This window comes from Dendropsophus ebraccatus, chromosome 7 (genome assembly GCF_027789765.1).
Source record: "Dendropsophus ebraccatus isolate aDenEbr1 chromosome 7, aDenEbr1.pat, whole genome shotgun sequence".
Taxonomy (NCBI): domain Eukaryota; kingdom Metazoa; phylum Chordata; class Amphibia; order Anura; family Hylidae; genus Dendropsophus; species Dendropsophus ebraccatus.
Window position 1 is genome coordinate 75,413,026 of NC_091460.1, and position 26,692 is coordinate 75,439,717.

Consider the following 26,692-nt stretch of genomic DNA (forward strand, 5'->3'; position numbering starts at 1 on the left):
GAGCTGGGACCACACACTATGGGAAGCATGCAGAGGCTCCAACACTAGGGTCAGGAAAGAGCTAGAATTTATAGGGAGGTGTTTGGTGCACAATGCCAATCAGGGACATACTGTCCCTTTAAATTTAAGCAGAGCCAACGTGCGCGCCAGCTGAGAGGAGAGGAGGAGTCGCCTGGGGGAAGCCAGAGCCGGCCAGACCACCCAAGGGAGGATGCGGGGGACAGAGGAGCAGCCACGGCCAGGAACCACAGTGCGGCTGCTGCGAAAGATACCAACCATGTTGCTGCTGAGCAAAACTGACAGAAGGCAATGAGCAGCAGTGCTTTCCAGTGTTCACATCAAAGTAAATAAAAAAAAAAACGTACTCCCCTGCTTCTGTTCCCCTGATGGTGCCATCCCTGCTGCTTGTTGCTTCATGTTCTCCACCCTAATACTCAGGAAACACCTACTCAGGTCAACTTTGCAGCTATTGAGTGGCTAAATGGGCACTTCCCATCTGTTAGGATGGAGAACAGGAAGCACCAATCAGTGGAGATGGCACCATCAGAACAGCACCATCAGGGAATTGACGACAGGTGTGTATATATTTATATATTTTTTTTTCCCCATTTACTCCTCCTTTATTTACCCCTCACACCCTAAGCACCTAAACAGTTTTGTAAATTTGAGAAAAGTCACATGTCCATCACGTTTAAAGGAGAAGTCCGCCAAAATTTTTTACTAAAGTATTGTATTGCCCCCCAAAAGTTATACAAATCACTAATATACACTTATTATGGGAAATGCTTATAACGTGCTTTTTTTTCTCTGCCCTTACTACTGCATCAAGGCTTTACTTCCTGGATAAAAATGGTGATGTCACAACCCGACTCCTAGAGCTGTGCGGGCTGTGGCTGCTGGAGAGGATGATGGCAGGGGGACACTGAGGGACACAGGGCACTGGAGGGACACTAAGCATCCCCCTGCTATCATCCTCTCCAGCAGCCACAGCTCACACAGCTCTGGGAATCGGGTCGTGACATCACCATTTTATTCAGGAAGTGAAGCCTTGATGCAGTAGTAAGTGCAGGGAAAAAAGCACTTTATGTGCATTTCCCGTAATATATATTGTTTATAAGTGTATATTGGTAATTTGTATAACTTTTGGGCGGCAATACCAAACTTTAATAAAAAAATTTGCCGGACTTCTCCTTTAACCAAGGGTGAAGATGGATGAAGGGAAAATAAGCATTAAAAGGTCTGTCCAGGAAGCAGAAGATGACTGAAGCTCTCTGTTCTCCAGTGCTCACCTCTGGCCAATCCACGTCTCGGAAGTAAGTCTCCCTGATCATTGCATGGGGGCATAATGTTCAATAGCTGCACAATGGACAACCCCTTTACTGTTATTTTATTCTGAGAGCTTGTCTAAGCCTGTTGTGAAGCCCCCCAGTATTTTTTACTGCGACCAGATCTTGAGGTGACTGTTCACCAGATTCATATATCTCACTGTACGGAAGGCTTTTCACCTCTATAGACTGAAACTTTTTTTTCCAGAAGGTGGGAGTTCCCCCTTATCTTTCAAGGTAGTTTCAAACAATAGTTAGCTGGGACCCCCTTTTGCTTCTAGAATCTGACCACCAATTCCATTATGTATGTTTAATCTGTCACAGTGTTACCATCAAATGAATGGAATATACTGTATAAATTATTTTCTTTGTGAGGTTCATGTTACTTATTTAACTAGAACTTTTAAAAGACTTTAAATGGTAAAGAAAATAAATAGCATTTTAACTATGACGCAGGTACAGCACTAACAATAATGGAGTCAACATACCATATACATCTGCCCCATGATCGTACACAGTATCCAAACAAGTTCCGTCCCTGGTGTCCCATACTCGTATAGTATAATCCCAACTTCCAGATATCAGAAGATACGGTATTTCTGTATTCCACATCAATCCCCGGACTGGGGCAGTGTGGCCACTGAGAACATTTATACAAGCATCTTGTGTGTAGTCCCAGATCCTTACAGTTCTGTAAGCAATATTATATTGTAAGGACCACAAATATTTGTATTCTATAGAAAGGAGCATTGCTCATTTTTGTCCTTATACTATTAGATTTAACACGTCATATTCTCTTTATCCTTCATTAAAATATTATGCATAAAAACATCTAAAAACATTTATCTCAGATGTCTTCTTCTTCTGTGGCCTCTAGAAAGAATGTCACTCTGGTATGAAAAATAGATAGGGGTGGTCTAGCTGGTACATCCATGTGCCCAGGGTTGTCTCCCTCCCCTCTCATCACAAGTTACACAAATGATCACAAAACACTCAGCTCTCTGCTACTTAAACTTTATCCAGTCAATGCATGTATTTATATACACATAAGTGCAAGACACAGCATATAGACTAAAAAGCCTTTAAGAAGTTACTTGTAGCAGCACTTGATATGCTAAATCACATCAGTTCTGATGGTGTCTTCACATGTACGGTACTTAGGGAAAGGCAAGAGTTACTATTAGGAACTTCTTAAGGACCTCTATGTGGAGAGGTGGCTATATGTTGTTTGTTTCATTTACATGTCTGTGAATATATGCATTAGCTGGCTAAAGTTCAAGTAGCAGAGAGCTGAGAGCCTTGTGTACATATGTACTGCAACCACTTTAATGAAATTGTAATGTCTATGGCACAGATGACAAACTTGTGACCCTCCAGTGGTTGTAAAATTACAATTTCTATCATGCCTAGACGGCCAAAGCCAAATGTTTGTTGCCAGTGGACAGATGTAAGCTGAAAGTCAAAGGAAGTTTATGATCTGCCTAAGGCTAGGTTTACACTGGGTTTACACACACTTTGTGCAGTCCGCTTAACGTATACATTTAATGATAACAATGGATGCAAAATGGATGAAAAATGAATGCAACTATATGCCATCTCTTTGGATCAGTTTCGCCATTGACTTACATTATAAAAAAGGGATCAAAATTGATCCATTTTTTTGTTTTGTTTAGCGTACACAAAAAAGTGGTTGACCAGGTTTGTGTATGTAAAAGTTATAATTTAAAAATGGATACTCTAGCCAGAATGCAAAAATGCAGTGTGAATCCAGCCTTATACACATGGCATTTTTCGGGGGCAGCATTTTTCTCTCCTCTCTGGCGTTTTTGAGGCTTTGTGGCAGTTTTTCCAAAACGCCGAAAATTTTTTGGTCATCTCAAAAAAAGCCATTTCTGTTTGTATGGCATATTTTTTCTGTCATTTTTGTACCCTTTTGGACCAGCAACTATGTGATGTGAAGGCAGAGAAAAAGGAAGTTCAGCCACGTTGGTGCACACAAAAACACCTAAACCACAAAAAAAGATTTGTGTCAAAAAAGTCAGAAAAAACGCAAATGGATAAAAAAAAAGCATTCCTGGCATTTTTTGTAGGCCAGAAAGTGTGTGGGTGCCAGTAAGGGGTTTTCCTATAAAAACCAGATAATATGGTCTTTTGACTTGGGCAGATTATAAGCAGGCAAGGACTCTTATGGAGGATAATGTAAAAGGGGAAAACAATCAGCCAACAAATAAGAACTCCTGTTCATCAGCTGATCGCATCTTTTGTATCATCGGTAGTCGCCCACACATTTTTCTGTGGAAAGGGGAATGTGCGGGGGATTATCATGAAGTTAATAGGTTCATGATAGTTCATGAAGTGAAATGGTCCAGCAATTGTTCATGTGGCCTAGCTGCACAACTGATTGAGCCCTGTAAAGGCTCTGCAAACAAGTGCTGATCTCGTTGATCGGTCTTTGATTGCAGTGATAGTTGGGCCTTGTAAAACAGCCCTTACCCATCCACAGAAAAGTATCTCAGGGCTGCCCACCTCACTGCTGAGACCATCACAATCACAAGAACATGGGTCCCATGTACTCTGTTTGAATTTTGGTGCTTAGCACAGCTCTATGTCATTAAATTGTTAGTGTCCAACTTACCCATCATCTGAGCCACTGCATAATATTCCTTCTCTAAGAGGAGACCACCGTACATGGAACACCTTGGCAGTATGTCCTGTGAAAACCTTTAAGGGCTGATCAGAGCTGGTGGCTAAGTAATACACTCTGACGTTTTTGTCTTCACAGCCAGTTGCAATCATGTCTCTAATAGAAAAATAAAGAGGAAAGTAAAAAAATAAAAATAACCTGGATATTGCCCCTGCTTCCCTAGTTCCTAACACATATTTACATGCTTATTGGCAGGTTCAATGTTTCCACTTGTAAACCAATGCACTTGGGGCGTTAGCAAAGACTTCAGAAGAGAAGGATTTAGGGGTAGTGATTTCTGACAGCCTTAAAATGAGTTACTAGTGCAACCAGGTAGTAGGGAAATGCTGGGCTGTATAGCTAGAGGTATAACCAGTATGAAGAGGGAGTATGACAGGGGCTAAGGCAAATTATATGTCTATTAGCTGATGACTGTTTGTAAAGTTATAAAATCATGTGTTTCCTAAAAGCTCAGGAGCTTATGCAGCATGCACCCCTCCTCTCCCCCTACACCTCCCTGCCTGGCTCCCAGCACTTAGGCCAATACATCAATCAGTCAAGACAGGGTGAGGTGGGGAAGGAGGTTCGCATGCTGTGGCTCAGCACTCCTTCACATTTGAGCTCTGAGAATGATTTTAAGCTGACAAATTCCCTTTAATATCCCGCAAAGAGAACTTTACTTATTGTACCTATTTTTATTTATATACTAAGAAACATTGTTGTATGATCTCACAAGCATAACTGTTTAACCTAAATTGCTAGACAAAATGATCTAAAAGTGATTCCTGGTAGTGAGAACCACAATGTATGCTTACTTGTTGTTTTGGCTCCAGTCACAGCCGAAGACAGCTGCTGGGTGTTTATATTTGTGCAAAACTTTACCATCAATTGTTCGGATTATGCTGAAACAATTACAGACAACAGCAATTACAATCACTTTATTTCCAATAAACTTCCCAAACCATGGTAGGCCCCCACCCCCAAACTGAACTTAGACCACACCAAAACTCACCAAAAGCCATCTCCACTACAGGTGGCAATGCGCTTAGAGTCCTTGTGACTCCATGAGATGCAGAAAATGCCATTTTTTCCATGCTGCAAAGAAAAATAGTATGTAACATACATTGGTTTACCCCCACTGAGGTATGCCAGCCCCACTAAGGGTACATATACCCTGACAATTTTTTACAGGGTACTTCTGTGCAGAGAATCTGCAACATTTACAGACGCAACAAATGGATGAGATTTTAACAAACCATGCCAAATTCATTCAGAAAATTGTTGGATTTTAAATACACTGGACCAGCTTTACCAAAACTAACTGATTCTTAGACTACAGAGCCTACGAATGTGCCAGATTTATCACCGTGGCCCAGGCTGTTTGATAAATTCGGCATACCTGTAGACCAACTATTAGTTACTTACTTGACACCAAATGTAGCTGCAATATTTGGCACTCATTGTTGCATTCTAGCCACATCTCTTAACTGCTAACTAGAGATGAGCGAACCTCGAGCATGCTCGAGTCCATCCGAACCCGAGCGTTCAGCATTTGATTAGTGGTGGCCGCTGAAGTTGGATAAAGCCCTAAGGCTATGTGGAAAACATGGATATAGTCATTGGCTGTATCCATACATGTTTTCCAGACAACCTTAGAGCTTTATCCAAGTTCAGCAGCCGCCACTTATCAAATGCCGATCGTTTGGGTTCGGACGGACTCGAACCCGAACCCGGTTCGCTCCTCTCTACTGCTAACCCATTTAGTATCAAAAACACATGATAAATGCTGGCCAGTTTTTTGGTGGAAATTAGTGCATTAACAATTGTAAATCTGCCTCCTTGTCTTCACTATTTTTTTAAACTAATAGCATTCAGATCACGCTCTTACCTCATTAAACCGAGTTATCATTTTTCCTTTCTTCACATCCCAGATAAAACCTCCATTCCGGGATGTTGCACCAGCTATGCAGTTCAAGTCTCCTACACATGGTGAATGTGACAATTAGTACTGTGGCAGAACAGTATAAATACACAGCTATAAGAAAGATATTTGTCCCTCTTCAGTTACCTGTGGTTACCCATTTGTCACACTAAGTGGTTTATAATATTTGATGAAAATGTAATACTAGACAAAAGATATGAAAGTAAACACATTCATTTTTTTAAAATTACAACTGCATTTACTACAATTACTAGACTAGATGGACCAGGTGTTCTTTTTCTGCTAAAAAGCTACTATGTTTCTAACTAAATATTCACCTAACTTCTAACAATACCAGATACCTGTGATACAAAGGTTAGATTTATCAGCTGTCTGTCAGCGTCCATGCTCCTGAATTATAGCGGCCTCACAGGAACTACAGCTCAGCCAGTCAGTGACTACAGCTGTGTTCCACCTCAGTCACTGATTGGCTGAGTGGGCATCTCTGAGTGGGGACGTGATATCACAGAATGGGAGCCTGGCGGGGGTTATGAGCCGTGACCCTGCACTGCGGGGGCACAGAAATGGGTAAATATGACTTCTTTATTATGATCCTACAACTCCCTGTGCCCCCTGGATTTTTTACTGTTGCCCAGAATACCCCTTTAATTTTTGCCTTTCTCTCTCTCTAACACATACACAGCCTGCTGCAGCCATAGTACACACACACACACACACACACACAGCCTTCTGCAACCATAGCACAAACACACTTTTCCTCCTGGCTTTGCCTCCTCTTTCTCTATATTACACAGGATATCTTCATTTTACACTGCTGTTCATATACAGTCACCCAGCATCAAGGAAGAGAACAACACAGATCTCACATCACACAATGGACTCTTCCAGCTCAAAAACAAACTGCAAAATAGTGACTGACAACTTTTCTCCAACCATTCCTTATCTAAAAGGGCCTGTGCTTTATTACTGATATATGGAGGAGACTAAATGTGTGTATGTATTAGGTCCTTAGATCAACAGAACATAAACTATATTAATGAGGAACATTTATAAAATTCATATGAAAATTCAAATAAAATTTTTTGAAAGACTTTTTTAAAGGCCCAATCAGGCTGATATGGTTCCCTGAACTGACGTACACAGCTCCTATAGCAGCCGCACGTACCGTCTGCGGCTGCAGCAGTAGCTGTATTCCCGAAAAAATAACTTTAATCCCCCAGGCACGTGACAGTCAGCGGCGGAAAGTAGTCATCTGGGGGGCTCCCCGCCCATATCTAGTCACTGCGCTCTGCCTGTCAGCGCGCTCGGAGGGATGTTTGACAGCCAGAGAGGTCAATAAAGGACCACTTTGCCTGTCATTCATCCTCTCCAAGCGCCCTGACAGGCAGAGCGCGGCTACTACAGGAGCTGTACACAGCTGTTCAGGGAACCATATCAGCCTGATTGGGCTGATTGGTTCCCTTAAAAGCTGGAGCCAGAGTCAGAGTTGGTATATTTTTTCCACATCCTACCAAAACTAGCTCTGACTCCAACACCATGACTCCGACTCCACAACCCTGCTTAAAGGGGTTTTTCAGCCTAAAACCATTGATCGCCTATTCATTGGACAGGCCATCCATAGTTGAACGGTGGGTTGTCAACAATCAGCACCACCCTGCCACAGGATATAAATGGAACAGAAGCTTGAAGCCTTGGCTCTATACACTGTTTGTTGTGGTGGAGCTCCATTCATTTTAGTGGGAGCTTCTCTGTAGTTACCCACCATCACCAAGGTTTTTCCATACACTGCTTATCGCTGAGGATCAGTTGGTCAGTGGTCAGACTCAAAGCCATACTCACCTAGCCTAATCCCCTGCAGCTTTTATTCTGATCTCTCCCAGTCCTACTTGTCAACACTGCATCCTAGTCCCTGTTGGCGCATCATATTTGCAGGAACGGTCCATTTAGGAAATAACTGGCCGCAACAGTGTCCTGCCTCAGTTAAGGTCCCCATAAAATTTTAATAACTGATCGTTTGTACATCAATTAACTCTCCTGCCTGTCCTTCCTGTTCACAGGGATATTCAGCAAAGCCGAGCGTTCCTGTGTTCTCTATGGGGAGGAATTAGCCGCAGCGGGAGAGTGCTTGCTGTGGCTTATCTCTCCCGAAACAAAGGGGCCGGCCATGATTTTCCATCATGCCCCACCCCTTTTACCATTTGTTCAGAAGACCCCCATATAAATTGATTGACAGACAAATTCTCAGTGAAAGGCAGGTTTGGCCATCTAAAGTCTAAGGTGTATGAGACCTTTCATAAGTGGGTTAAGTGGGTACTTCAAGTGGGGACAACAAATAAACAGGAACAAGGAAGCAGCAGTGAGTGGGGAGAAAGAGTGGAAGCTGCTGGGGACCAGGGTAAGTGGCTTATTTTTGATTCTTTTTGATATTTAATGTGCCAACAGTAAAACAAAAAAAAAATATTGCCCCCAATAGATCCCTTTACCTGTTAACTGGTTACATAACATTTTGCAAAGACATTCTAGAAAATAAGCAAAAGATTGAAGTGCACCCAGAATTTAATTATCAGGATTTATTAAAGTTGGATCAGTTCAGTGAGGCACTCCTGGCACTCCCCAACAATAAGGTGATTTAGGGGTGAGGGAATAGCTTGCTGGGTTCTGAAGCTTACTCAATGGGGCTGGGACTAGGCTTCATTTAGTACTAGGCATAGCCACCAAAAATGTATAAAGCTTTGCCTGAGAATGCAGTGATTGTTTGAGTGCCACAACTTCTTCAATCAGCTGATTCAATTTACCGGATATGAATTGCCTATCCTAACAATAGGTCATTAAAGCGGCAGATAACCTGTTTAATCCAGACATTTTAGCAGGTTATGACCTAAACATTTCAAGTTCTCTATTAACAGTTTATCTGGTGCATGTGAAGACATTTGAAATGGATTACAATGTTGTGAAAGGGCTGGCCAATATGAACCCATAGAAATCATGGGGCAAATACTTTCCATATCACACTTTTATATATTAAAGTTGATTCACATACCTGGAGCCCAGGACAGTGAGTAAATAACCCCTTCATTCCCTGGTGAAGTATATACAGCTGTTAAGGTGTTAATATCCCAGACCTTTATTGTACCGTCAAATGAAGCTGTGGCAAGTAAATTAGGATCGTCTGGTTTGAACTTGCAGTCAAATATGGTTTCAATGTGACCCTGTGGAAATAATGGAATTCTTAATATCACCAATAAACAGCAGCATAGCAGCTCAGGCCTATTCATTTCAATGGACCTAAGTTGGCAAACCAGATCCACAGACAGGTGCCATATTAATTCTAAAAGAAAGAAGCCATGTTTTTCTACTCCTGTACAACCTCTTTAAGCTACAATACAAACGAGTGACATAATGTTCACTGTGACATTCAGGAGTCTTGTATTCAGCCTGCCCCATCCATAACACATAATGAACAAACCAGACAAGCAGTGCTGACTTAGAAAGGCTTGATGGCTGCCCAACCACATGGGTACAGTTTAGTGCACAGAGGCAAACATTACACATTATACATTCCAAATACAAGTGGTACATTAAGATTAGCACTGCAGAGGACCATGGAGGTGACCAATGGAATCATTCATTGCATATATTTGTTATAATGTGAAGTGTAATGAATCCCACATACCCCACACTTTATTACATTTTGTGGAGTACAAACATTGGAGTGTGTCAGCCACCTGAGCTATGAAGTGGTTTTGTATAGTAAGGTCAGTGCTGCTCTTGTCCCAAAAGACATACCTGTGAGGTACTGTACAGTAGGTGACACTAAAGGGGCAAAAAATCTAAAAGAACCCCTATAATCTACAATAGAAAGGTATTTCTATTATATTCAAAAATTTAAACCATCTTGTATCAAGTTTAGGAAGGCAAAAACTTGGATTCACTTAAACTTCCCTGTTGGACAAACATGCATAAAAGACTCCAGGGCTTCTTACCAGGGGGCTCCAGCAGGAAGTGTGTGTGTGTGTGGGGGGGGGGGGGGGGGGGGGGGGAGATAACTGTTGGCTCAACAACTATCGAGCCAATAGTTATGGAAGATGTATAGGCACCTATACAGTTTCGAATTCTTTCCTAACCTCCCTGTGAACATGAACATTCTGCACACCCAAATAACTACCTCCACAACATATGAGAATGGCAACAGCTGAGAATGTACACAGACTATCAGTAATAAAAGACCATACATACCAAGTCTCTTAAGAAATCCCATTTCTTTGCACCCATATCATAAAGTCCCACTCCACCATCCATGAAGCAACAGACGGCATGACCAGGAGGTAATGAGAAGGCCTGATTCTGGGTCAGTGTGGGAGGTGGCACCGCCTCACTGGTGGATGATATGTGATGGTTTTTGGTAGGAGACTGTGCTAAAAATGCTCATAGGAAAAAAAGAGTATGTCAGTAAAGCATCAGTGTGCAATGTTTGCATAGTTTATAAATAAAGACTCACAATGAATGAATACATTATTACTAATTACATATCCTCATCTGTGTACAGGGTTTTTAGAGGTGTGATACAGTAAATAAAATATACAGTATAAACATCCAAAGGGAGTTCCTCAAAACATCATTTCGTAGCCTGGTTTTGTACCATGAGATGCATTCTCCAGTCCTATTAATGTTTGGTACTCAGAGACAGTTCTTTTTGTACTCACTTTTTTTCTTTGGAGGAGAATTAAGGACATGTAATGCATGGAAGCCAGTTTTCTTCAATTTAAAATTATCTATAGGAGTTGTCTTTGAGACATTCCATACCCGTAAGACACCAACCTGGGAATCTGAGTATATTAGAACACTGTTATACCTCAGTCCATACATATACAATTGTCACAAAGCAAAATATCAAAAGGATAATACATTTTAATAACATAATCTGGTACAATCCTGAACCTGCACCACTGTGAGTTCTGCTATAGGACCTTTACACTGTATATATTCTTCTAGAATATACATTTCACACTTTCATAGAATATATCCTGTATACTTCAACTTTCTGTTTACTTGTAAAGTTTGTTAATAAACTCAATAAATACATTAATAATAAAGCACCAATTCTCCATTTAAGAGGTGAATTTCTCATGCTGAAATCTTGTCATTTGGTTGTCAATTGATTAAAGCAAGAAGCTACAATCAATGGCTTATAGGCATCAAAAGATTTTATCTGTACCCTGAAATTATATAAAGATTCTGGAAGTATTCTTTCCTAAAATAACTGTTCTGAGACAGTTCTGAAATTGTAAAAAATTACAGACAATGGTTGAATGATATTTAAGGTGATGGCAAGTGCAGACAACCATAGTGCTTTAAAGGGAAACTATCGCCTGGAACATTGTTGTGAAACTGCTGCTATACTTTAATAGCGATAATAGCACTGAGAGTAATGATACATTTACTTTGTAGGTCTGTGGCTGCAATACCCTTTGTCTGGCAGTGTGAAGAGTCATGGAGGCAAGTGCCCTGGACTCTCCCTTGCACCTCTCTCTCTGCTCTTTCCATTAGGCAGGATTCCTTAAGCCCTGCTGAAGTCGTGTGCAGGCACTGTTCATCTGGATGAAAAGCCTTGGATGAAAAGCCCTTGCATGGGGGGAGGGGGGTTCCAGGAGGGCTCAGAGAGCCTTGCCAGTCAGTCATGGATGGAGAGGGCAGAGAGGGCAGTTCAAGGGAGCAGGGCAGGGCGATGCGTCACCAGGAATCCAGTGCTGAGCAGGTACTGCAAAGAAAAAGTAAAGGTGATGGTACATTCGCTTTAAGGCTGCGTTCACACGTAACGGATCCGCAGCAGGTTTCACACTGAGAGTATGTCCGCAGTCCGGACATACTCGCAGCGGGATGTGCATCCTGCTGCAAGTTTGTCTGGCCATAGGGTGTCCAGGGCAGGGATCTGCAGTGGATCTTGCGGCGAATTTGCTGTGAAAAACTCGCTGCGGATCCGTTACGTGTGAACGCAGCCTAAAGGAAATAGCAGCAAGGTTAGACAAATCTAGCCTGCTGATATGTCCCTACTGCGCAGGAGGTTTTGAGGAGGCCGGTTTGTCTCTTACCTCCATCCTCGGTGCCATTCCCTTGCACTTAGTCATTCACTAAGCTTAGATACTGCACATTTTATATTGTAAGAGATATAGTCTGATAAATTTATCTAGACTCAGGTATGGCTTATACTGTCATATAGTAGCCATTATATTAACTTGAATGTACCTTTTGTTCTCACTGTGACTAGGGATGGATCTGTGGTGCATCTTCCTAAATGAAATTTGTAGCATTTTCCCCCAGCAATCGTGTATCATGTATAGAAATACTGATGCTCTCCAATACCACAACTGTATCATTACAGAAGCAAAGCCTGGATGCAAAATCAACCTCTACACTTCATATAGTTACACCAAAGGGCTGGTGGCACCTGTTCTACTAGTGGCACTTGAACCAAAAGGGTTTTTTTCGTTGGAGGACACAAGTAAGGCCATTGCCTTGCTGTAGCGTCACTGGCAGACTGTATAGATGGTCATCACGCCACTACCAGTAGGGGGCACTGGATTGGTGTGATGCTGGAGCAGTGGCAAATTTTGCTTTACCCCAGTCCCAGTCTACAATTCTTTAAAACTTTCAGACTGAAAAGGCATGTATAAATAACCATTTTGTATTACAGCCCATACAAACTTTATCATTATGTCTAAATGATGTTGAATCTGTGTTTGCACAGTGGCGAGACATTTAGTAAAATGCTATTTAATGTAGTGGAACGTAAGTAAATATGAAACTTACCTCCTGTTATAAACATGCCAGGTGCTGTAGGAACCCATGCCAAACACTGAACAGATGCCGCTGCACTAGGAAAACTGAATGTGGTGATACATGACAAAGATTCTGAGTCTACTAATCGGATCCCATTATGTAGATTAGCAACAAGCAGGTAATCTGTGGACAGTGGGTCCCATTCTAATGCTGTCACTGGATCTTCTTCATCCGTTCCTTCTAGGGACTCGGGTCTTAAAACATGTTTCTGGCTTTTACAACCTGGAAAAAGTCATACAAAATTTAGGAAAAATTAGGAATATATTCAGGGAATACACGTCCCTTAATGGACTGTCCTGGAATGTCACTCCCAGTTGTCACCTTAGTAACAGTTCCATAAAACTGATTTTACAGGAGTATATTATAGCTCCATGAAAAAACATCCTGGTCCATCTGGGGTGAAGCAAGGTATACGGGCCATGGCTTTATCTACACACTGTATATCCACTAGATGTCGCCACAGTTGGCTTGTGATAACACAGTCCAGCCTAAGGGTCCTATGATTTTTCATTTTCACCGATACGATAAACGATCGCAAACAAGTGCTTTTGGGAACGACCTGAAATTGTTCCCCATAACATACAGAATAATAGTTTTTAGTTATGATCATTATTATGACTGTTTACCCCTTCGGATCTCAGGAAATGAACAAACGATGTGTACATACACCAAAAGACTAGCGAAAGATTAACAATGATTTTATGGTCAGCTCAAAAGATGTGACCAACGACACACAAACGATTTTTGCCTGCATACACACAGAAAAATTATCGCTTGAATTTAAATGCTATAGCGATTTTTCGCTAACAGAGCCCAAAGAGATATCAGTGAAGTTAAGGCCCCCCATACACCTTCAATAACCGCCGGCTGACCGATCATCCAGCTCTTATATTTCTCGTCTCTCCGTTCTCCTTATACAAAGGAACTTTCAGCACAGTCAAGTGTTTCTGTGTTCTCTATGGGGAGAGAAGGGGTAAGCCGCAGTGAGAGTGCTCTTGCTGTGGTCTATCTCTCTCTGTACAAAGGAGATAGCCGTGATTTTCCATCACCACCGACCTCATCTGACAGTGGTTGTTCAAAACATCCCCATACAGGTTAGATTGACGGCCAATTCTGCAGCGAGTGGTGGGTTTGGCTATCTAAAGTCTAAGGTGTATGGGGACCTTTAGGAGGGAGACTGACCAATGTAGCAGTACTGACCAGTAGACCAGCAGCAGTACCAACCTTATGGAGCTTTACAGGTCATACCAGGAAGCGCATCCAAGTAAAATAAAATTAAATATATTATATAATATATAGAATATATTATAGAAAAGGTTGGACCAGCTGAAATATTTTAATGTGTAAGATAAAGGGAGTTTTATTTCACTTGGATGTGCTTCCTGAGATTACTTCTTCTTGAATTACCAATTTACCCCTTGAATCAAGTATAGTGAGGTGTGCGGCCCCTATATTTGGCTCGGTAATATTTCTAGTGCTCCTGGTAATCTATGTTCAAGTATAGGATTAGATCCCATCCTGGAAGAATAGGAAAGCCTTTCCCAAAGAAGTCTTTCGTAACCTGTTAGAGCTACTCAGGCATTCGCGCAAAATTGTGGGCAAAACTTTTCTATGCCAAAAGATATATACATAAAAGAATGATACATTACTTGATGTTTTTTTTTAAGGTTTTGTCTTACTGGCTTTCAACTAAAGCCTGTTAAGGGCATTTACTGTATCTGCCAGCTCGAGTGTTAATATACTTCTCAGTCACTTAATGCAATAACAATAATTAAAACTGCTCCACGACTACAATTACCAGTAAGTTAACGGGAGGAATGATAGAGCACTATGATATACTGGTATCAAGGGCTCTGCTTTTTGTTTGTTCATCAGAGAGATAGTTTATAGTGTATGCACATGTATAAAACAAAGCACGAAAAAAAAGAAAAAAAGATATGAGGCCACCTTATCGCGGTGAGGCAGTTTACGCTGTTTGCAAATAGTAACCAAGAGACTCATTATTTTTGTGGGAATTTTTTGGGGCAGTTGTGGGGGGGGGGCTGCTTTTAACTATTTTCATGTCTGTGGTGGGTCTGTATCTTGCTGTTGTGGTGAACTGTTGCATTTTCCTGTGTTTTTGTGTGTTTGCAATTTCAGCCATAGCAACGTGCTCCTGCCTAGTGTGAACAGTGTTCTAGGAGAGCTGACCAATTTTTTCTTTTTTTCTGTGTTCCAGTTGGGGGAGTGGCTGCCTCTATTTGGTCGTGCACTCCACCTGTCTCACCCAGGTGGTGCAATTATATTTGCAGGTATTAGACGGATCTTGCAAATTTTTGAAAATGGTGGCATGGGCCACCGAAACGTCGCGCTTGTGCTTGCTATTATTTTTCACATATTCTTTTGAATAAATCACCTCACGATTTTGGCATACATCTGGAGTGCTGTGGACTTTATTTCATTTATCTATCTATCTAGCTATCTAGCTATTTTACCCATCTACTGTATCTAAAAAACAAAATATATCAAACATAAAGTAGTAGTATTAGCTGACTATCTCCTATCTATCTATCTATCTACTTGCTAGTCTCATGAACCTGAAGTGGCAAACAGAAATGTAGATATTGCAGGATTACTTAACCGAGGACATGAAATACGTTTTTGATTGGTGGGGTCTATGTTTTTGTACCCCTACTACTACTGGCCACCTAGGATCTAGTGAGTGGGTTCTGCTGCAGGGAAAAATGCAACCAAAAATATAGCTGTGACCCCTTAAGTTTAAACATCAGTGGTAATTCTAGCAGTTGAACTATGTTAAATAGTGGCCATAAGGTGCTTTCACAACACAATCAGCCTTTATCTTGCAAGTATACATTGGTATAAAAATGGGATGCCGATGTAATTGTGCGTGGAAAGGCACAGGCCAGTGAGGTCAGCTACTGGTTATGTTTGGGTCATACTTGCTTAGACTCTAAAGTGTGGCGTGGTGTGCTGTACTAGTAGGGGTCGAGTCTAAACATGTATATGCTCAGAAAATGACACTGATCACTAGCTGACTATGTTTGGGCCATGAAAGTCTATGGGGACCTCTGTCCGTGCACAGGTACATCAGAATTCCATTATGCCAGGATGCTTACATACTGTACAATATAAGGGCAAATAATTGTCTGGGCTTGGTCTTAGCCCAGAAGAGGTCATTTTTAGTTGGCCATAGTTCATCTGTACAAAAATACAAAGTCGGTGCATTTATCGTGATGATATATCTCTAACTATGTGCAAATCTGGTCCCATGTATCCAGTTTATAAGGACAGACAATACCCTTGTTATCTTGTCTGCAACCACAAGCAGTGATCAATATTTCATGAACACAAGACCTTAGCTGAATACAGAGAGGATGAAGGTCTTAGGGTAGCACCTTATATGTATGTTAAATTTGCATAAGATACTTTATTAAATCTACAAATCTGCAAATTACCTGGCTGAAAAATAGACAAGCTTCCATCTGTGTGCCCAAATACAACTTTTCCTTTTTTCCTTGGATGCCACCGAAATAGACAAATATCGGACAGAAAGCTATGTGCCTCCTTGTGAACAGCCACTCCACTGTCAAGTCCAGAAATAGTCCAGATATACAGGGGACCTCTGTGTGATACAAATGCCACTGCATCTCCAGAATTCCAGCACCAGCTTAGGGAAGCAGGCATTCCTGGGTATATGAATAGAAAATAGCATATCAGACCATATTATAGCTAAACAAACTGGCCATGTATTCATTTAATTATTACATGTTACAGCAACATCTTCCAACCCAGCGGCTCTCAACCTGTGGGTCGCGACCTCGGCAGGGGTCAAACGACCAAAACACAGGGTGCGCCTAAAACCATCGTAAAATACATATTTCCAATGGCTTTAGCTGCAGCAGTGCTATTTAGCTGGAACGTACGCCGTTATGGATGCGCATTCCAAACTGAATGCCTGTGCGCATCATCCGTACGGGGCCTAAGGCGGGGGAAGTGGGAGGAATGCTCCACAGTCCATAGCAGCGCATTACGTGTGTCTGGCGCTTGCTGGTGTCATCAGTGGGCGGACGCAGCAAGCACCGGAGGACAGAAACCTAAGAGACGGAGAGGCAAGAGGCGGAGAGCCAAGAGAGCCTGCGAGACAGCCTTCTGGTGTAAAAAAGGTTAATAATGTAAAACAGTACACACACCATACACACAATACTGTGTAAGTGTAAGGTGCTTAGTGTCTAATTATTACAAAGCAGCTTACATTTACACAAAGCACCAATGAAAATACATAATGCATATCAAGTATTTACATTACAAATAATAACTGTAGCAAAATTACAGTTTTGAAGTAGCCACCAAAATTATTTTTTGGTTTGGGGTCACCGCAACATGAGGAACTGTATTGCTGGGTCATAGAATTAGAAAGGTTGAGAACCACTGGTCCAACCCAATGTGTACTATCAAGCAGTGCTGTCATTTATATGAACTTTTGACATGTTGCCCAAACATAACCAAAGAAAATGGGTCCAACATCACATGCAAATCGGCAACAACCGCCGTGATTACTACATAGCTTACGTTGTGTAAACATAGCCTAAGGGTACGTGCACACTAAGGAATTCTTGCAAATAACTTGTCACCGCTTGTCCCCATGGGCTCCGGCTTCACTCCCTGCCCATCCCATAGACTCCATTCTATGGTCAGGCAGATCCGCGCAAAGAATAGACTTGTCCCCATACAGGAGTGTGTGGGCACGAGTGGTGAAATCTGTGGCAAATTATCCGCGAGAATTCCTTAGTGTGCACATTTTTTGAAAATCCGCAGGGTATCTGCTTCATGTTGTCATAGTCAGAGTTTACTACATTATGTGAATTTGTGTAACTGCTTCTCATCTTACCTTTCGTACTGTCAAGTCTGGCAACCACTTTTTGTTCAGCCACGTTCCAGATGATCACTAGATTGTCTGCACTTGCACTTGCAAACGTGTCAGGATTGTGAGGACACCAGGAGATGGCTGTGATTGTCTTTTTATGTTCTGACATAATTGCACGAAGTTTAAACTCATTGTATCGGTGATCCAGCTTGAAAAGAGAAAATTTTAAATCGTGGTTAGCAAAAAGCAGGTAAATGCAGGTTTATGCTTTTTATTGTACTCTGCGCAGTGGTCTTGGATTTTTATAATTGCTCTATACAGCTTATTTAAAGGAGAAGTCCGGCGAAATTCAAAAAAGGGAGGAAGGCAGGGGTTGCAGGAAAATAATAAACAAAGTTATCTTACTTGTCCCTATCCCTCTCTTGTGCCACTCTCGAGTCTTGTCTGGAATACAGGTACGTCACATACCAGGCTTTTCCAGCTGCAAAGTCACGGCCTGGCTGAGCAATTGCCCGCTCACCCAGTCAGTGACTGGGATGGTGTCCCGCTCTAGTTAATGATTGGCTAAGTGGGCAAACACTCAGCAGGGTGCATGACAATGCAGCTGGAAGAGCTGCTGAACACCAGTGGCTGTCAGCTGGATCTGGGAGCAGCACTACGGCACACAAGGTCGGGTAAGTTTACTTTGTTTACTAATTTCACGCACCCCTGCCTGTGGGACTTTAATATCTGTGGTCTGGGTTTCATTGACTTGAGCCTTTTTGAGCTATTAAAATTGTTGAGAGGCCCCTAAAGCTTTTGGAGAGGGGAGTCCATACATACATTTGATCTCAGTCATGCAGTTATTCTTCTTATATTTATTATTTGTATATTTTTATCTTCTTCTTATAATATTCTTATATTTCTTCTATACTTACTTGGTACACATAAATGGCCAATGTGGCACAATAGGCAAATCTATCTCCACTGGCGGCACAGACATCTTTGTTCCATGGCTGGCACCCAGCAGCCAACAGTCCAACTTGTTTTACTTGCGACATCTTTGTCTAGAATAGAAGTAAAACACAAATCTGTATAAATTTCTGATACCAGTTGGCAAAAGTAACCTGCTGACAGCTCCCTAATGCTCATGTTTGTCTCATACCTTCATCCTGCTGTTCCCATGCACTTAGTCGTTTAATCCTCGGTCCAGTAAGACTGTTAGGAGCAGTGCCCCGCCCTCATAGCGACGATCCAGCCGGGGGCCATACAGTAGACGACTATGTGCTCAGAACTGCGTTGAGGATAAAGGTAAGAGACATACCTCCATCCTCAGCGCCTCCTGCACAATAGGGAGCTATCAGCAGGTTACATTTATCTACCCCCTTTAAATCTGTGACACAAGATTAAAATGTATGGTAATTATAAAATTCCAGAATAACAGGGATGTGTTAGTATTTGCAACACAGCAGACAGTGCTAGAGATGACTCATTTTAGCAAAGCTCATTGTGAGATCACAAGACTTTTAAGGGGAAAACTAGGACACAAACTATGCTGAGTCAATAAAACTTCTTTCCTATGGGTGGCTCGGCACTTAAGGCAATAAATCATTTATATAAGTCTAGGAGCAGTAATTCTGTTATTCCAGATGATTGATAAGATAGATTGAAAAAAACATAAAAACTAATTCAAAAGTCACACCGGCAGTTTGAAGGTATCATGGACCCTATAGAAGACATCAGTGACATCACAGCACTCAACATTATAACAGTGCATGAAATATACAGTATTAGACGTGGATGTAGGAGCTAATGGGGTGGCAGGCTGGCAGTATCTTATAGTGAGGGAGAAATGGAGGCCTGGCAATGGCGCCAGGCCAATTAAAGCCAAGTGGGGGTCAGCAGTGACTAACTTGAACATAGTCACCTAAACAATCCAACACTTTAATTGTAAACTTGCCCACATGTGAAAACAAGAACTGTGAAATTCATGTTCCCCAGTAGTGAAGCCCCAATGGTCATGAATGGTTGGAAAAGACTCAATACAGAAGCAACTTGTGGTACTGCTGTCCCTTTAACTGCTCCATGTAGGAATGTCCTTACTATGAGATTTCTCCTACAAAACTTCACAGGATCACAGGACCCTCTATAGACCCTCTAAATAGGTGAATCAGCAACTCAGGTTCAAGGGTTCATTAAACACAATGTGGGATCAACTTGGCACATAGCCTCTCTAAGGAAAGGAAGCAGCAATAGTCTGTCTCTTACTAAAGTAGCCTTCTACTAATGCTAGTCTTAAAACCAGAATATATGAAGGCTCCCTACTATGGGACAATGAAATGGGTGAAATGACTGCCCATTGGCTGAGTAAAATAACAAGATTGTGAGTAACTCTTTTGAGTCCTGCCAATGGACAGGAGCTAAACTCTTAAGGGTACAGTACATCCGCACTGTGTTTTTCTGTATATGTTACTCTGCGGATTTGATGCTGTGTAAATCAATGTAACTAAATGACTGAAGAGGGCCTGAAATCCAGAGCAACATGTGACTATATTCCCTTAATGATGGAAGTTTCCACTTTGTAAGGAGTAACGCTTTATGTCAGACGTGTAAAATACACATAGTATTAGACGCAAGACATAACAGAAACATAGAAACAAATATCTGATATTGATATATAGATGTTTCCCAATGCAGCAGAACTTGATTTGTCAGTTGTCAAAAAACACAAATATATATTTATTCCTCCAGTGACTTTATACAATTTTTGTACTGTTGCTGTAGACTCTTCTGTTAACATGGATATCAGGTATTATGATTCCGAAATAATTCCAGCAGATTGCCCCCAACCTTAAAGCACACTTTATATTATGTACGGTAACTACTGCAAAAAGTTTATTGGACAGATTCCATGAAGATCTATACGATGTTCTAAGGAAATAACCTTATAGCATCTGCATGTTAAGTATCACACCTAAGAAGCACACAATACACATCTGCAGCTGATCCATCTACATATTAGATATATATGGATAAGAAGTCCTCATTCTAGACAATGGTTACCTCTGCTGCTTCCTTGCTTGCCAGCAAAATGGATTAAATACATCCCGCTGACACGACTCAGACATTACAATTTCTAGACGCACCTCCATGAACATAGTAAGTTGCTGCAAACATCATTCACTAGATCAAATGAAATAAAATGGCTGTAGAGGGCTGGACAAATCTGTTTTATAATAGATGAAAAATGACACCTTCCAGCAGCGTGATCCTGGCTGTCACCTAGGTCTGATCATTCAATGGTTGCAGCTTTTTTTAGAACGCTGCATACCTCCCAGGAATAACAAGCAAGACTGGTAACCTATCCAGGATAGTCGTAAAATTTTCGCAGTGCTAGAGCAGCTGATATCAAAGATTATTTCAGTTTCCACGGAGATGGAAGAAAGCAGGAGGAAAAAAAACCCATTATGCTTTGTAACCAGCTTCTCCGGCAGTAAACCGAGCCCTCGTCTGAGGCTATTTATAGAAGCCAATTTTATAACTATAAGGCCGTAATGAAAAAGCAGCGGTCTATAAAAGAGCCCGAATCCTGCCCTCCCTGATGGACGCCTAGGAGATACACTGCAAAAAGAATCCCTACCTTTGCATATGTGTCATATTTTGTGAACCACTTAAGGATTTCCATTCCAGACTGCAGCGGCTCTCAGAAGACTGCCGTATCCTGCCTTCTCTCCAGCAAAAGAGAGAGATGGAGGTACCCTGCCTGCTCACAGGATAATGCAGCCTTCCTAAAGGATACAAGGAAAAGCATGAGTATTGTGTCACACACCGCACTTATACACAGGCACTGTCAGTAGCCTGGCAACTGCAGGGTTTAATAGGTGTCATTTTGTTTGCTTGTTTCTCATTCTGCTTTTTTTGGTTCTTTTATGTTATCTGATATTTTTGTGGTTTTATGTATTTGTTTCTATATATTATTTACAGTTGAGATGTGAAAGGTGCATTGGCTGGGAACAACACATTATTATTTTAACCCCTTGCCTTGTCACAGAAAGTTGAAATGAGGTAGCCTAAAGCAACACAGTTACATCAGTGGTTCTGAAAAGTGTCAAAATATAAACTTGTGATTGACTATAAAGGTTCTACATTGATCTGACACTGAGGAGGTTCCCCACAGCGAACAGTTGTCATATAAACCACATTATGCCACAAAAGTGCAGACAATGGGGGTCTATACTGCAGAACCTTCACCAGTCTCGACATCAGAGGCCCCGGTCTCTCATTGCTATCAGAGAGTAGGCCACTAGTTCATGTTCACTGTGTGCACGCTAAATCATGTTTCTGTATCTCCTGTGGGCCACTAGTTCATGTTCACTGTGTGCGCGCTTAATCCTGTTTCTGTATCTCCTGTAGGCCACTAGTTTATGTTCACTGTGTGCACGCTGAATCATGTTTCTGTATCTCCTGTAGGCCACTAGTTCATGTTCACTGTGTGCATGCTTAATCCTGTTTCTGTATGTTCTGTAGGCCACTAGTTCATGTTCACTGTGTGCATGCTTAATCCTGTTTCTGTATGTTCTGTAGGCCACTAGTTTATGTTCACTGTGTGCACGCTGAATCATGTTTCTGTATCTCCTGTAGGCCACTAGTTCATGTTCACTGTGTGCACGCTTAATCCTGTTTCTGTATCTTCTTTGGGCCACAAGTTCATGTTTACTGTGTGCACGCTTTACCCTGTTTCTGTATCTCCTGTAGGCCACTAGTTCATGTTCACTGTGTGCATGCTTAATCCTGTTTCTGTATGTTCTGTAGGCCACTAGTTTATGTTCACTGTGTGCACGCTTAATCCTGTTTCTGTATCTCCTGTAGGCCACTAGTTCATGTTCACTGTGTGCACGCTGAATCATGTTTCTGTATCTCCTGTAGGCCACTAGTTCATATTCACTGTGTGCATGCTTAATCCTATTTCTGTATGTTCTGTAGGCCACTAGTTCATGTTCACTGTGTGCACGCTAAATCATGTTTCTGTATCTCCTGTGGGCCACTAGTTCATGTTCACTGTGTGCGCGCTTAATCCTGTTTCTGTATCTCCTGTAGGCCACTAGTTCATGTTCACTGTGTGCATGCTTAATCCTGTTTCTGTATGTTCTGTAGGCCACTAGTTTATGTTCACTGTGTGCACGCTTAATCCTGTTTCTGTATCTCCTGTAGGCCACTAGTTCATGTTCACTGTGTGCACGCTGAATCATGTTTCTGTATCTCCTGTAGGCCACTAGTTCATATTCACTGTGTGCATGCTTAATCCTATTTCTGTATGTTCTGTAGGCCACTAGTTTATGTTCACTGTGTGCACGCTGAATCATGTTTCTGTATCTCCTGTAGGCCACTAGTTCATGTTCACTGTGTGCATGCTTAATCCTGTTTCTGTATCTTCTTTGGGCCACAAGTTCATGTTTACTGTGTGCACGCTTTACCCTGTTTCTGTATCTCCTGTAGGCCACTAGTTCATGTTCACTGTGTGCACGCTGAATCCTGTTTCTGTATCCTCTGTAGGCCACTAGTTCATGTTCACTGTGTGCATGCTTAATCCTGTTTCTGTATATTCTGTAGGCCACTAGTTTATGTCCATGGTCATATTCGTGTGCTCACTGAATCACGTTTCTGTATCCCCTATTGTTGCCTTTGGGAGGTAATAGCCAAGAGTGCCAAGATTTCTCTCCCACTGAGTTAAATGAAATACTATTCACATACAGTTTATTCTAAGAAGCAACTTGTGATCTGATCTGATCCATATTAATATTCTGATGTCCCATAAATTTTTATTATTAGAAAACTCTGGTGAACCCTAGAATAACATAGATGATTGCTGAGAAGTGTCAGCCTATTGTGAACCATTGTGGTCAACGTGCAAGATGCCAGAATGTTTTAATGTATGGAATTGCAGAGAATATTAGGAAAAAAAAAACTCATCATAAAAGAGTCTTTAGGGTGTGTTCACATGTACATGATCCGCAGCAGATCTGCAGCTTCAAATCTGGGCCATCAAATCTGCTGCGGATCCTATACATGTGAACGCACCCTTAGGCTATGTTCACACAACGTATGAGTCCGGCCGTAGTTAGTACGCAGCCGTACATGTGCGGCTGAAAGTACGACCATGGGAAAAATAGACATGCGGCCGGATTGCGAACATGCGGGCGAACCGTGAACATACACCCGTAGTAGAGTTATGCTTCCCTAGCTTGTTTCGAAGCGATCTGAGGCAGGTCATTTACTTGGAAATCTTCGCCCAGCCCAATAAAACACACAAAACCTTTTGGATCTAAAAATCAAGTTCAATTTGGCTGAAATAAGTACTCCGTACGGGACCGCATGGAAATCCACGGCCGTGAGTTGGAACATTTCCATCCTCAAACAATGGTCTTGTTCATTTTTCACGGCGCCGTATACAATCCGGCCGTAAGCTCATACGTAGTGTGCATTGTGTGGGCGTATATCGTATACTTTCAAGCGAACGCATCAACCTCAAAACTATGTGCGTATATTCGCGGTTCGCACTACGGCCGTAAAGATACGTAGTGTGAACATAGCCTTAAAGTAAACATTTTATTAACACAATAGGTATTAATATGACAATAAACTTTTTTTTTAATTAATTATCACCTAATTCTGTTTTGTAATTTGTTTTGTAGTTTTCTTTATTATTTTCTTTACATGATCTAATGATTAAAACAAGCAATAGATGCACTTCATTCAATATAAATGGATGGATTTAATATAAAGAAAAGAGCTGGGTTGTAATGTCGCTGTGTTTTGCACTAAAAGATGCAATAAAAGATGATTTTACTCCATTGGAATGCTGGACCTGCTCTCTCTTTAAGGGTACATTCACACGTACCAGATCCACAGCGGATTTTCTGCTGCGGATCCGCAGCGGATTTCATCTAAATAACTGAACACAGCATCAAATCTGCACCATCAAATCTGCTGCAGATCTGCTGCGGATCCTGTATGTGTGAACGCACCCTTAGGCTATGTTCACATTACGTATGAGACCGGCCCTGGAACAGCCGGTCTCTGGCTGAATCATCTCGGCCGGTACTTAAGTATCGGCCGGGTGATCTTTCCGGCCGCGGAGCTCTGATGCGGGTGCATCAGCGCACGCCCGCATCAGAGCTTACCATAGCACACAGTGAAGCGAGCGGCCGGAGCCGCTCGCTTCACTGTGTGAACTGACAGGTCTTTCTGGGGCCGGAATTCACTGAATTCAGGCCGCAGAAAACTGACCTGTCAGTTTTTACCAGCGCCGTATGGGATCCCAGCCGGAGCTTATACGATGTGTGTACGCTCCGGCCGGGATCACATTGCACATAAAGCTTTGTTACACACCGCAAAACTACGGCCGTAGTTCTGCGGCGAGAGCTACGGCCGTAGTTTTACGTTGTGTGAACATAGCCTTAAACAGCATACAATAATTTTCAGTGTTGTTGTTGTGATAACTTGACTACAACTAAGCAGTAACTAAAATATAAATGTGATAGATTTCTGATCACAAGTTACACATTGCACTAAACCTCACTAGTATTGTCCTCAATTCAGTCACATGTGAGTGCAACGTGCTTGCAACTTCTCTGTGATTTTTTTACATTCTCACTGCAACTGTAAAGAAGTTGTGTGACAGCTAGTCCAACCCTTGAATCCAACCTCGGCACTCTACCTTTTGGCTATGTTCACCGGTAAAATATTGGTAAATTATGGCTGTAATTTTGAGGCAAAGATACGGCCATATTTTTATTATATGGCTATGTTCACACGCTGTAACACAACGGCCGTTGGAGGGACCAGATGGCATGTAGCACGTTCCTACGGCCGGTACTGCAGTATCAGCCGTAGGAACATTAACTTTTTACTATTTGAAATGCGGACACCTTCAGGTGTGCTTGCAATCCAATTAACCATTGACCACAGTGTAAATTACGGCTGGGAGCCGTACTTTACACTGTGTGAGCAGACTATTTTCTATGGCCTCTGTTCATCTAACTGCAGACAATAGACATGTCAAATACTTTCTGCGACTGCAGTGAACAACGGCCATAGTGTATACAGTGTGTATACACTACAACTGTTTTCCTATTGAAATCGATGGGATTGTATTAATTTTATTAACATGAAATTAATACATTATGTGAACATACCCAAATAATGTGCTCCACTGAAGTCAATGGGAAATTGGTCAACAGAATCACAAAAATCCCAGAATTATCAGAATTTTCCAACCTTCAAGAGAGGCCAACAAATTATTTCTTCAAAAGGTTATACTTTATTTTAGGGCAAGCTTGTTTCACTATGGAACACCAGCTTTAACAGCATCGCTGTCACACAAATGAACTTTTGACATGTTATCAGAGAAGTCAGAAATGAATGATTGTAATGAGTCTTACTCCTGGGACCTACAGTATTGCAAGATATAGATCACAAACTTGCAAGATCCAACTCATTTGATCCATAGACTATGATGAAGTGAATCAGTAGGATATGACTGACAGCCAGGAGTGAAGTATGCAGCCGCACACAGCCTCAGGAACGGATGTTACTCCCCGAACATGTTATCTCATTAAGAATCTATTTATCTGAAGCACATAAAGTCCTACAGGATATTCAAAGAAAATAAGCAGAATTGTTTATAGACCAAATGGAACTAGGATCTTTTGAGCACAGGGGCCTGGACACGTTCAGCATTCTTGATTTGGAAGCAATAAGCTTCTCACCAATAGGTCAGCTGTCCTACAGTACTTGCTGGCAGACCAATGTACCATTAGACAAAACTCAGCAGTACCACTTTGGTGCTAAGATGCTTTTATAACTTTACAAACAGCAAAACTAATAGTAAGGTTAATTTTATCCCCTGGCACCTTTCTGCTGAGATATGCCTCCTATGGTATGAATCCTGAGGGATACACGGATTGTATTGGCCCTGCTCACAAGGAGAGGAGCAGGAAGTAAATATAGCAGTTTTTGTGACTTGCTGTGTGGAGAGATAGTCTGCTGTGTAGAGAAATGTT

General features: G+C 41.7%; 1 protein-coding gene across 5 annotated transcripts in view; it reads right to left on the minus strand.

Annotated features, from left to right (window-relative positions):
* Positions 1-26,692, minus strand: part of WDR17 (WD repeat domain 17) — a 77,167-nt gene that overhangs the window by 22,501 nt on the left and 27,974 nt on the right. For 4 of the 5 annotated variants that reach the window (XM_069976587.1, XM_069976588.1, XM_069976585.1 and 1 more), the window contains exons 3-14: positions 18,569-18,697; positions 17,676-17,859; positions 16,243-16,473; positions 12,758-13,009; positions 10,654-10,776; positions 10,187-10,374; positions 8,991-9,159; positions 5,897-5,988; positions 5,021-5,103; positions 4,824-4,910; positions 3,961-4,125; positions 1,814-2,016 (exon numbers count right to left, since the gene is read on the minus strand). In XM_069976587.1, the coding sequence (XP_069832688.1) occupies positions 1,814-2,016; positions 3,961-4,125; positions 4,824-4,910; positions 5,021-5,103; positions 5,897-5,988; positions 8,991-9,159; positions 10,187-10,374; positions 10,654-10,776; positions 12,758-13,009; positions 16,243-16,473; positions 17,676-17,859; positions 18,569-18,691 (1,900 nt within the window). In that variant the 5' untranslated portion in view covers positions 18,692-18,697. The remainder of the gene's footprint in view (positions 1-1,813; positions 2,017-3,960; positions 4,126-4,823; positions 4,911-5,020; positions 5,104-5,896; positions 5,989-8,990; positions 9,160-10,186; positions 10,375-10,653; positions 10,777-12,757; positions 13,010-16,242; positions 16,474-17,675; positions 17,860-18,568; positions 18,698-26,692) is intronic. The other variant, XM_069976586.1, reaches the window with a different exon arrangement.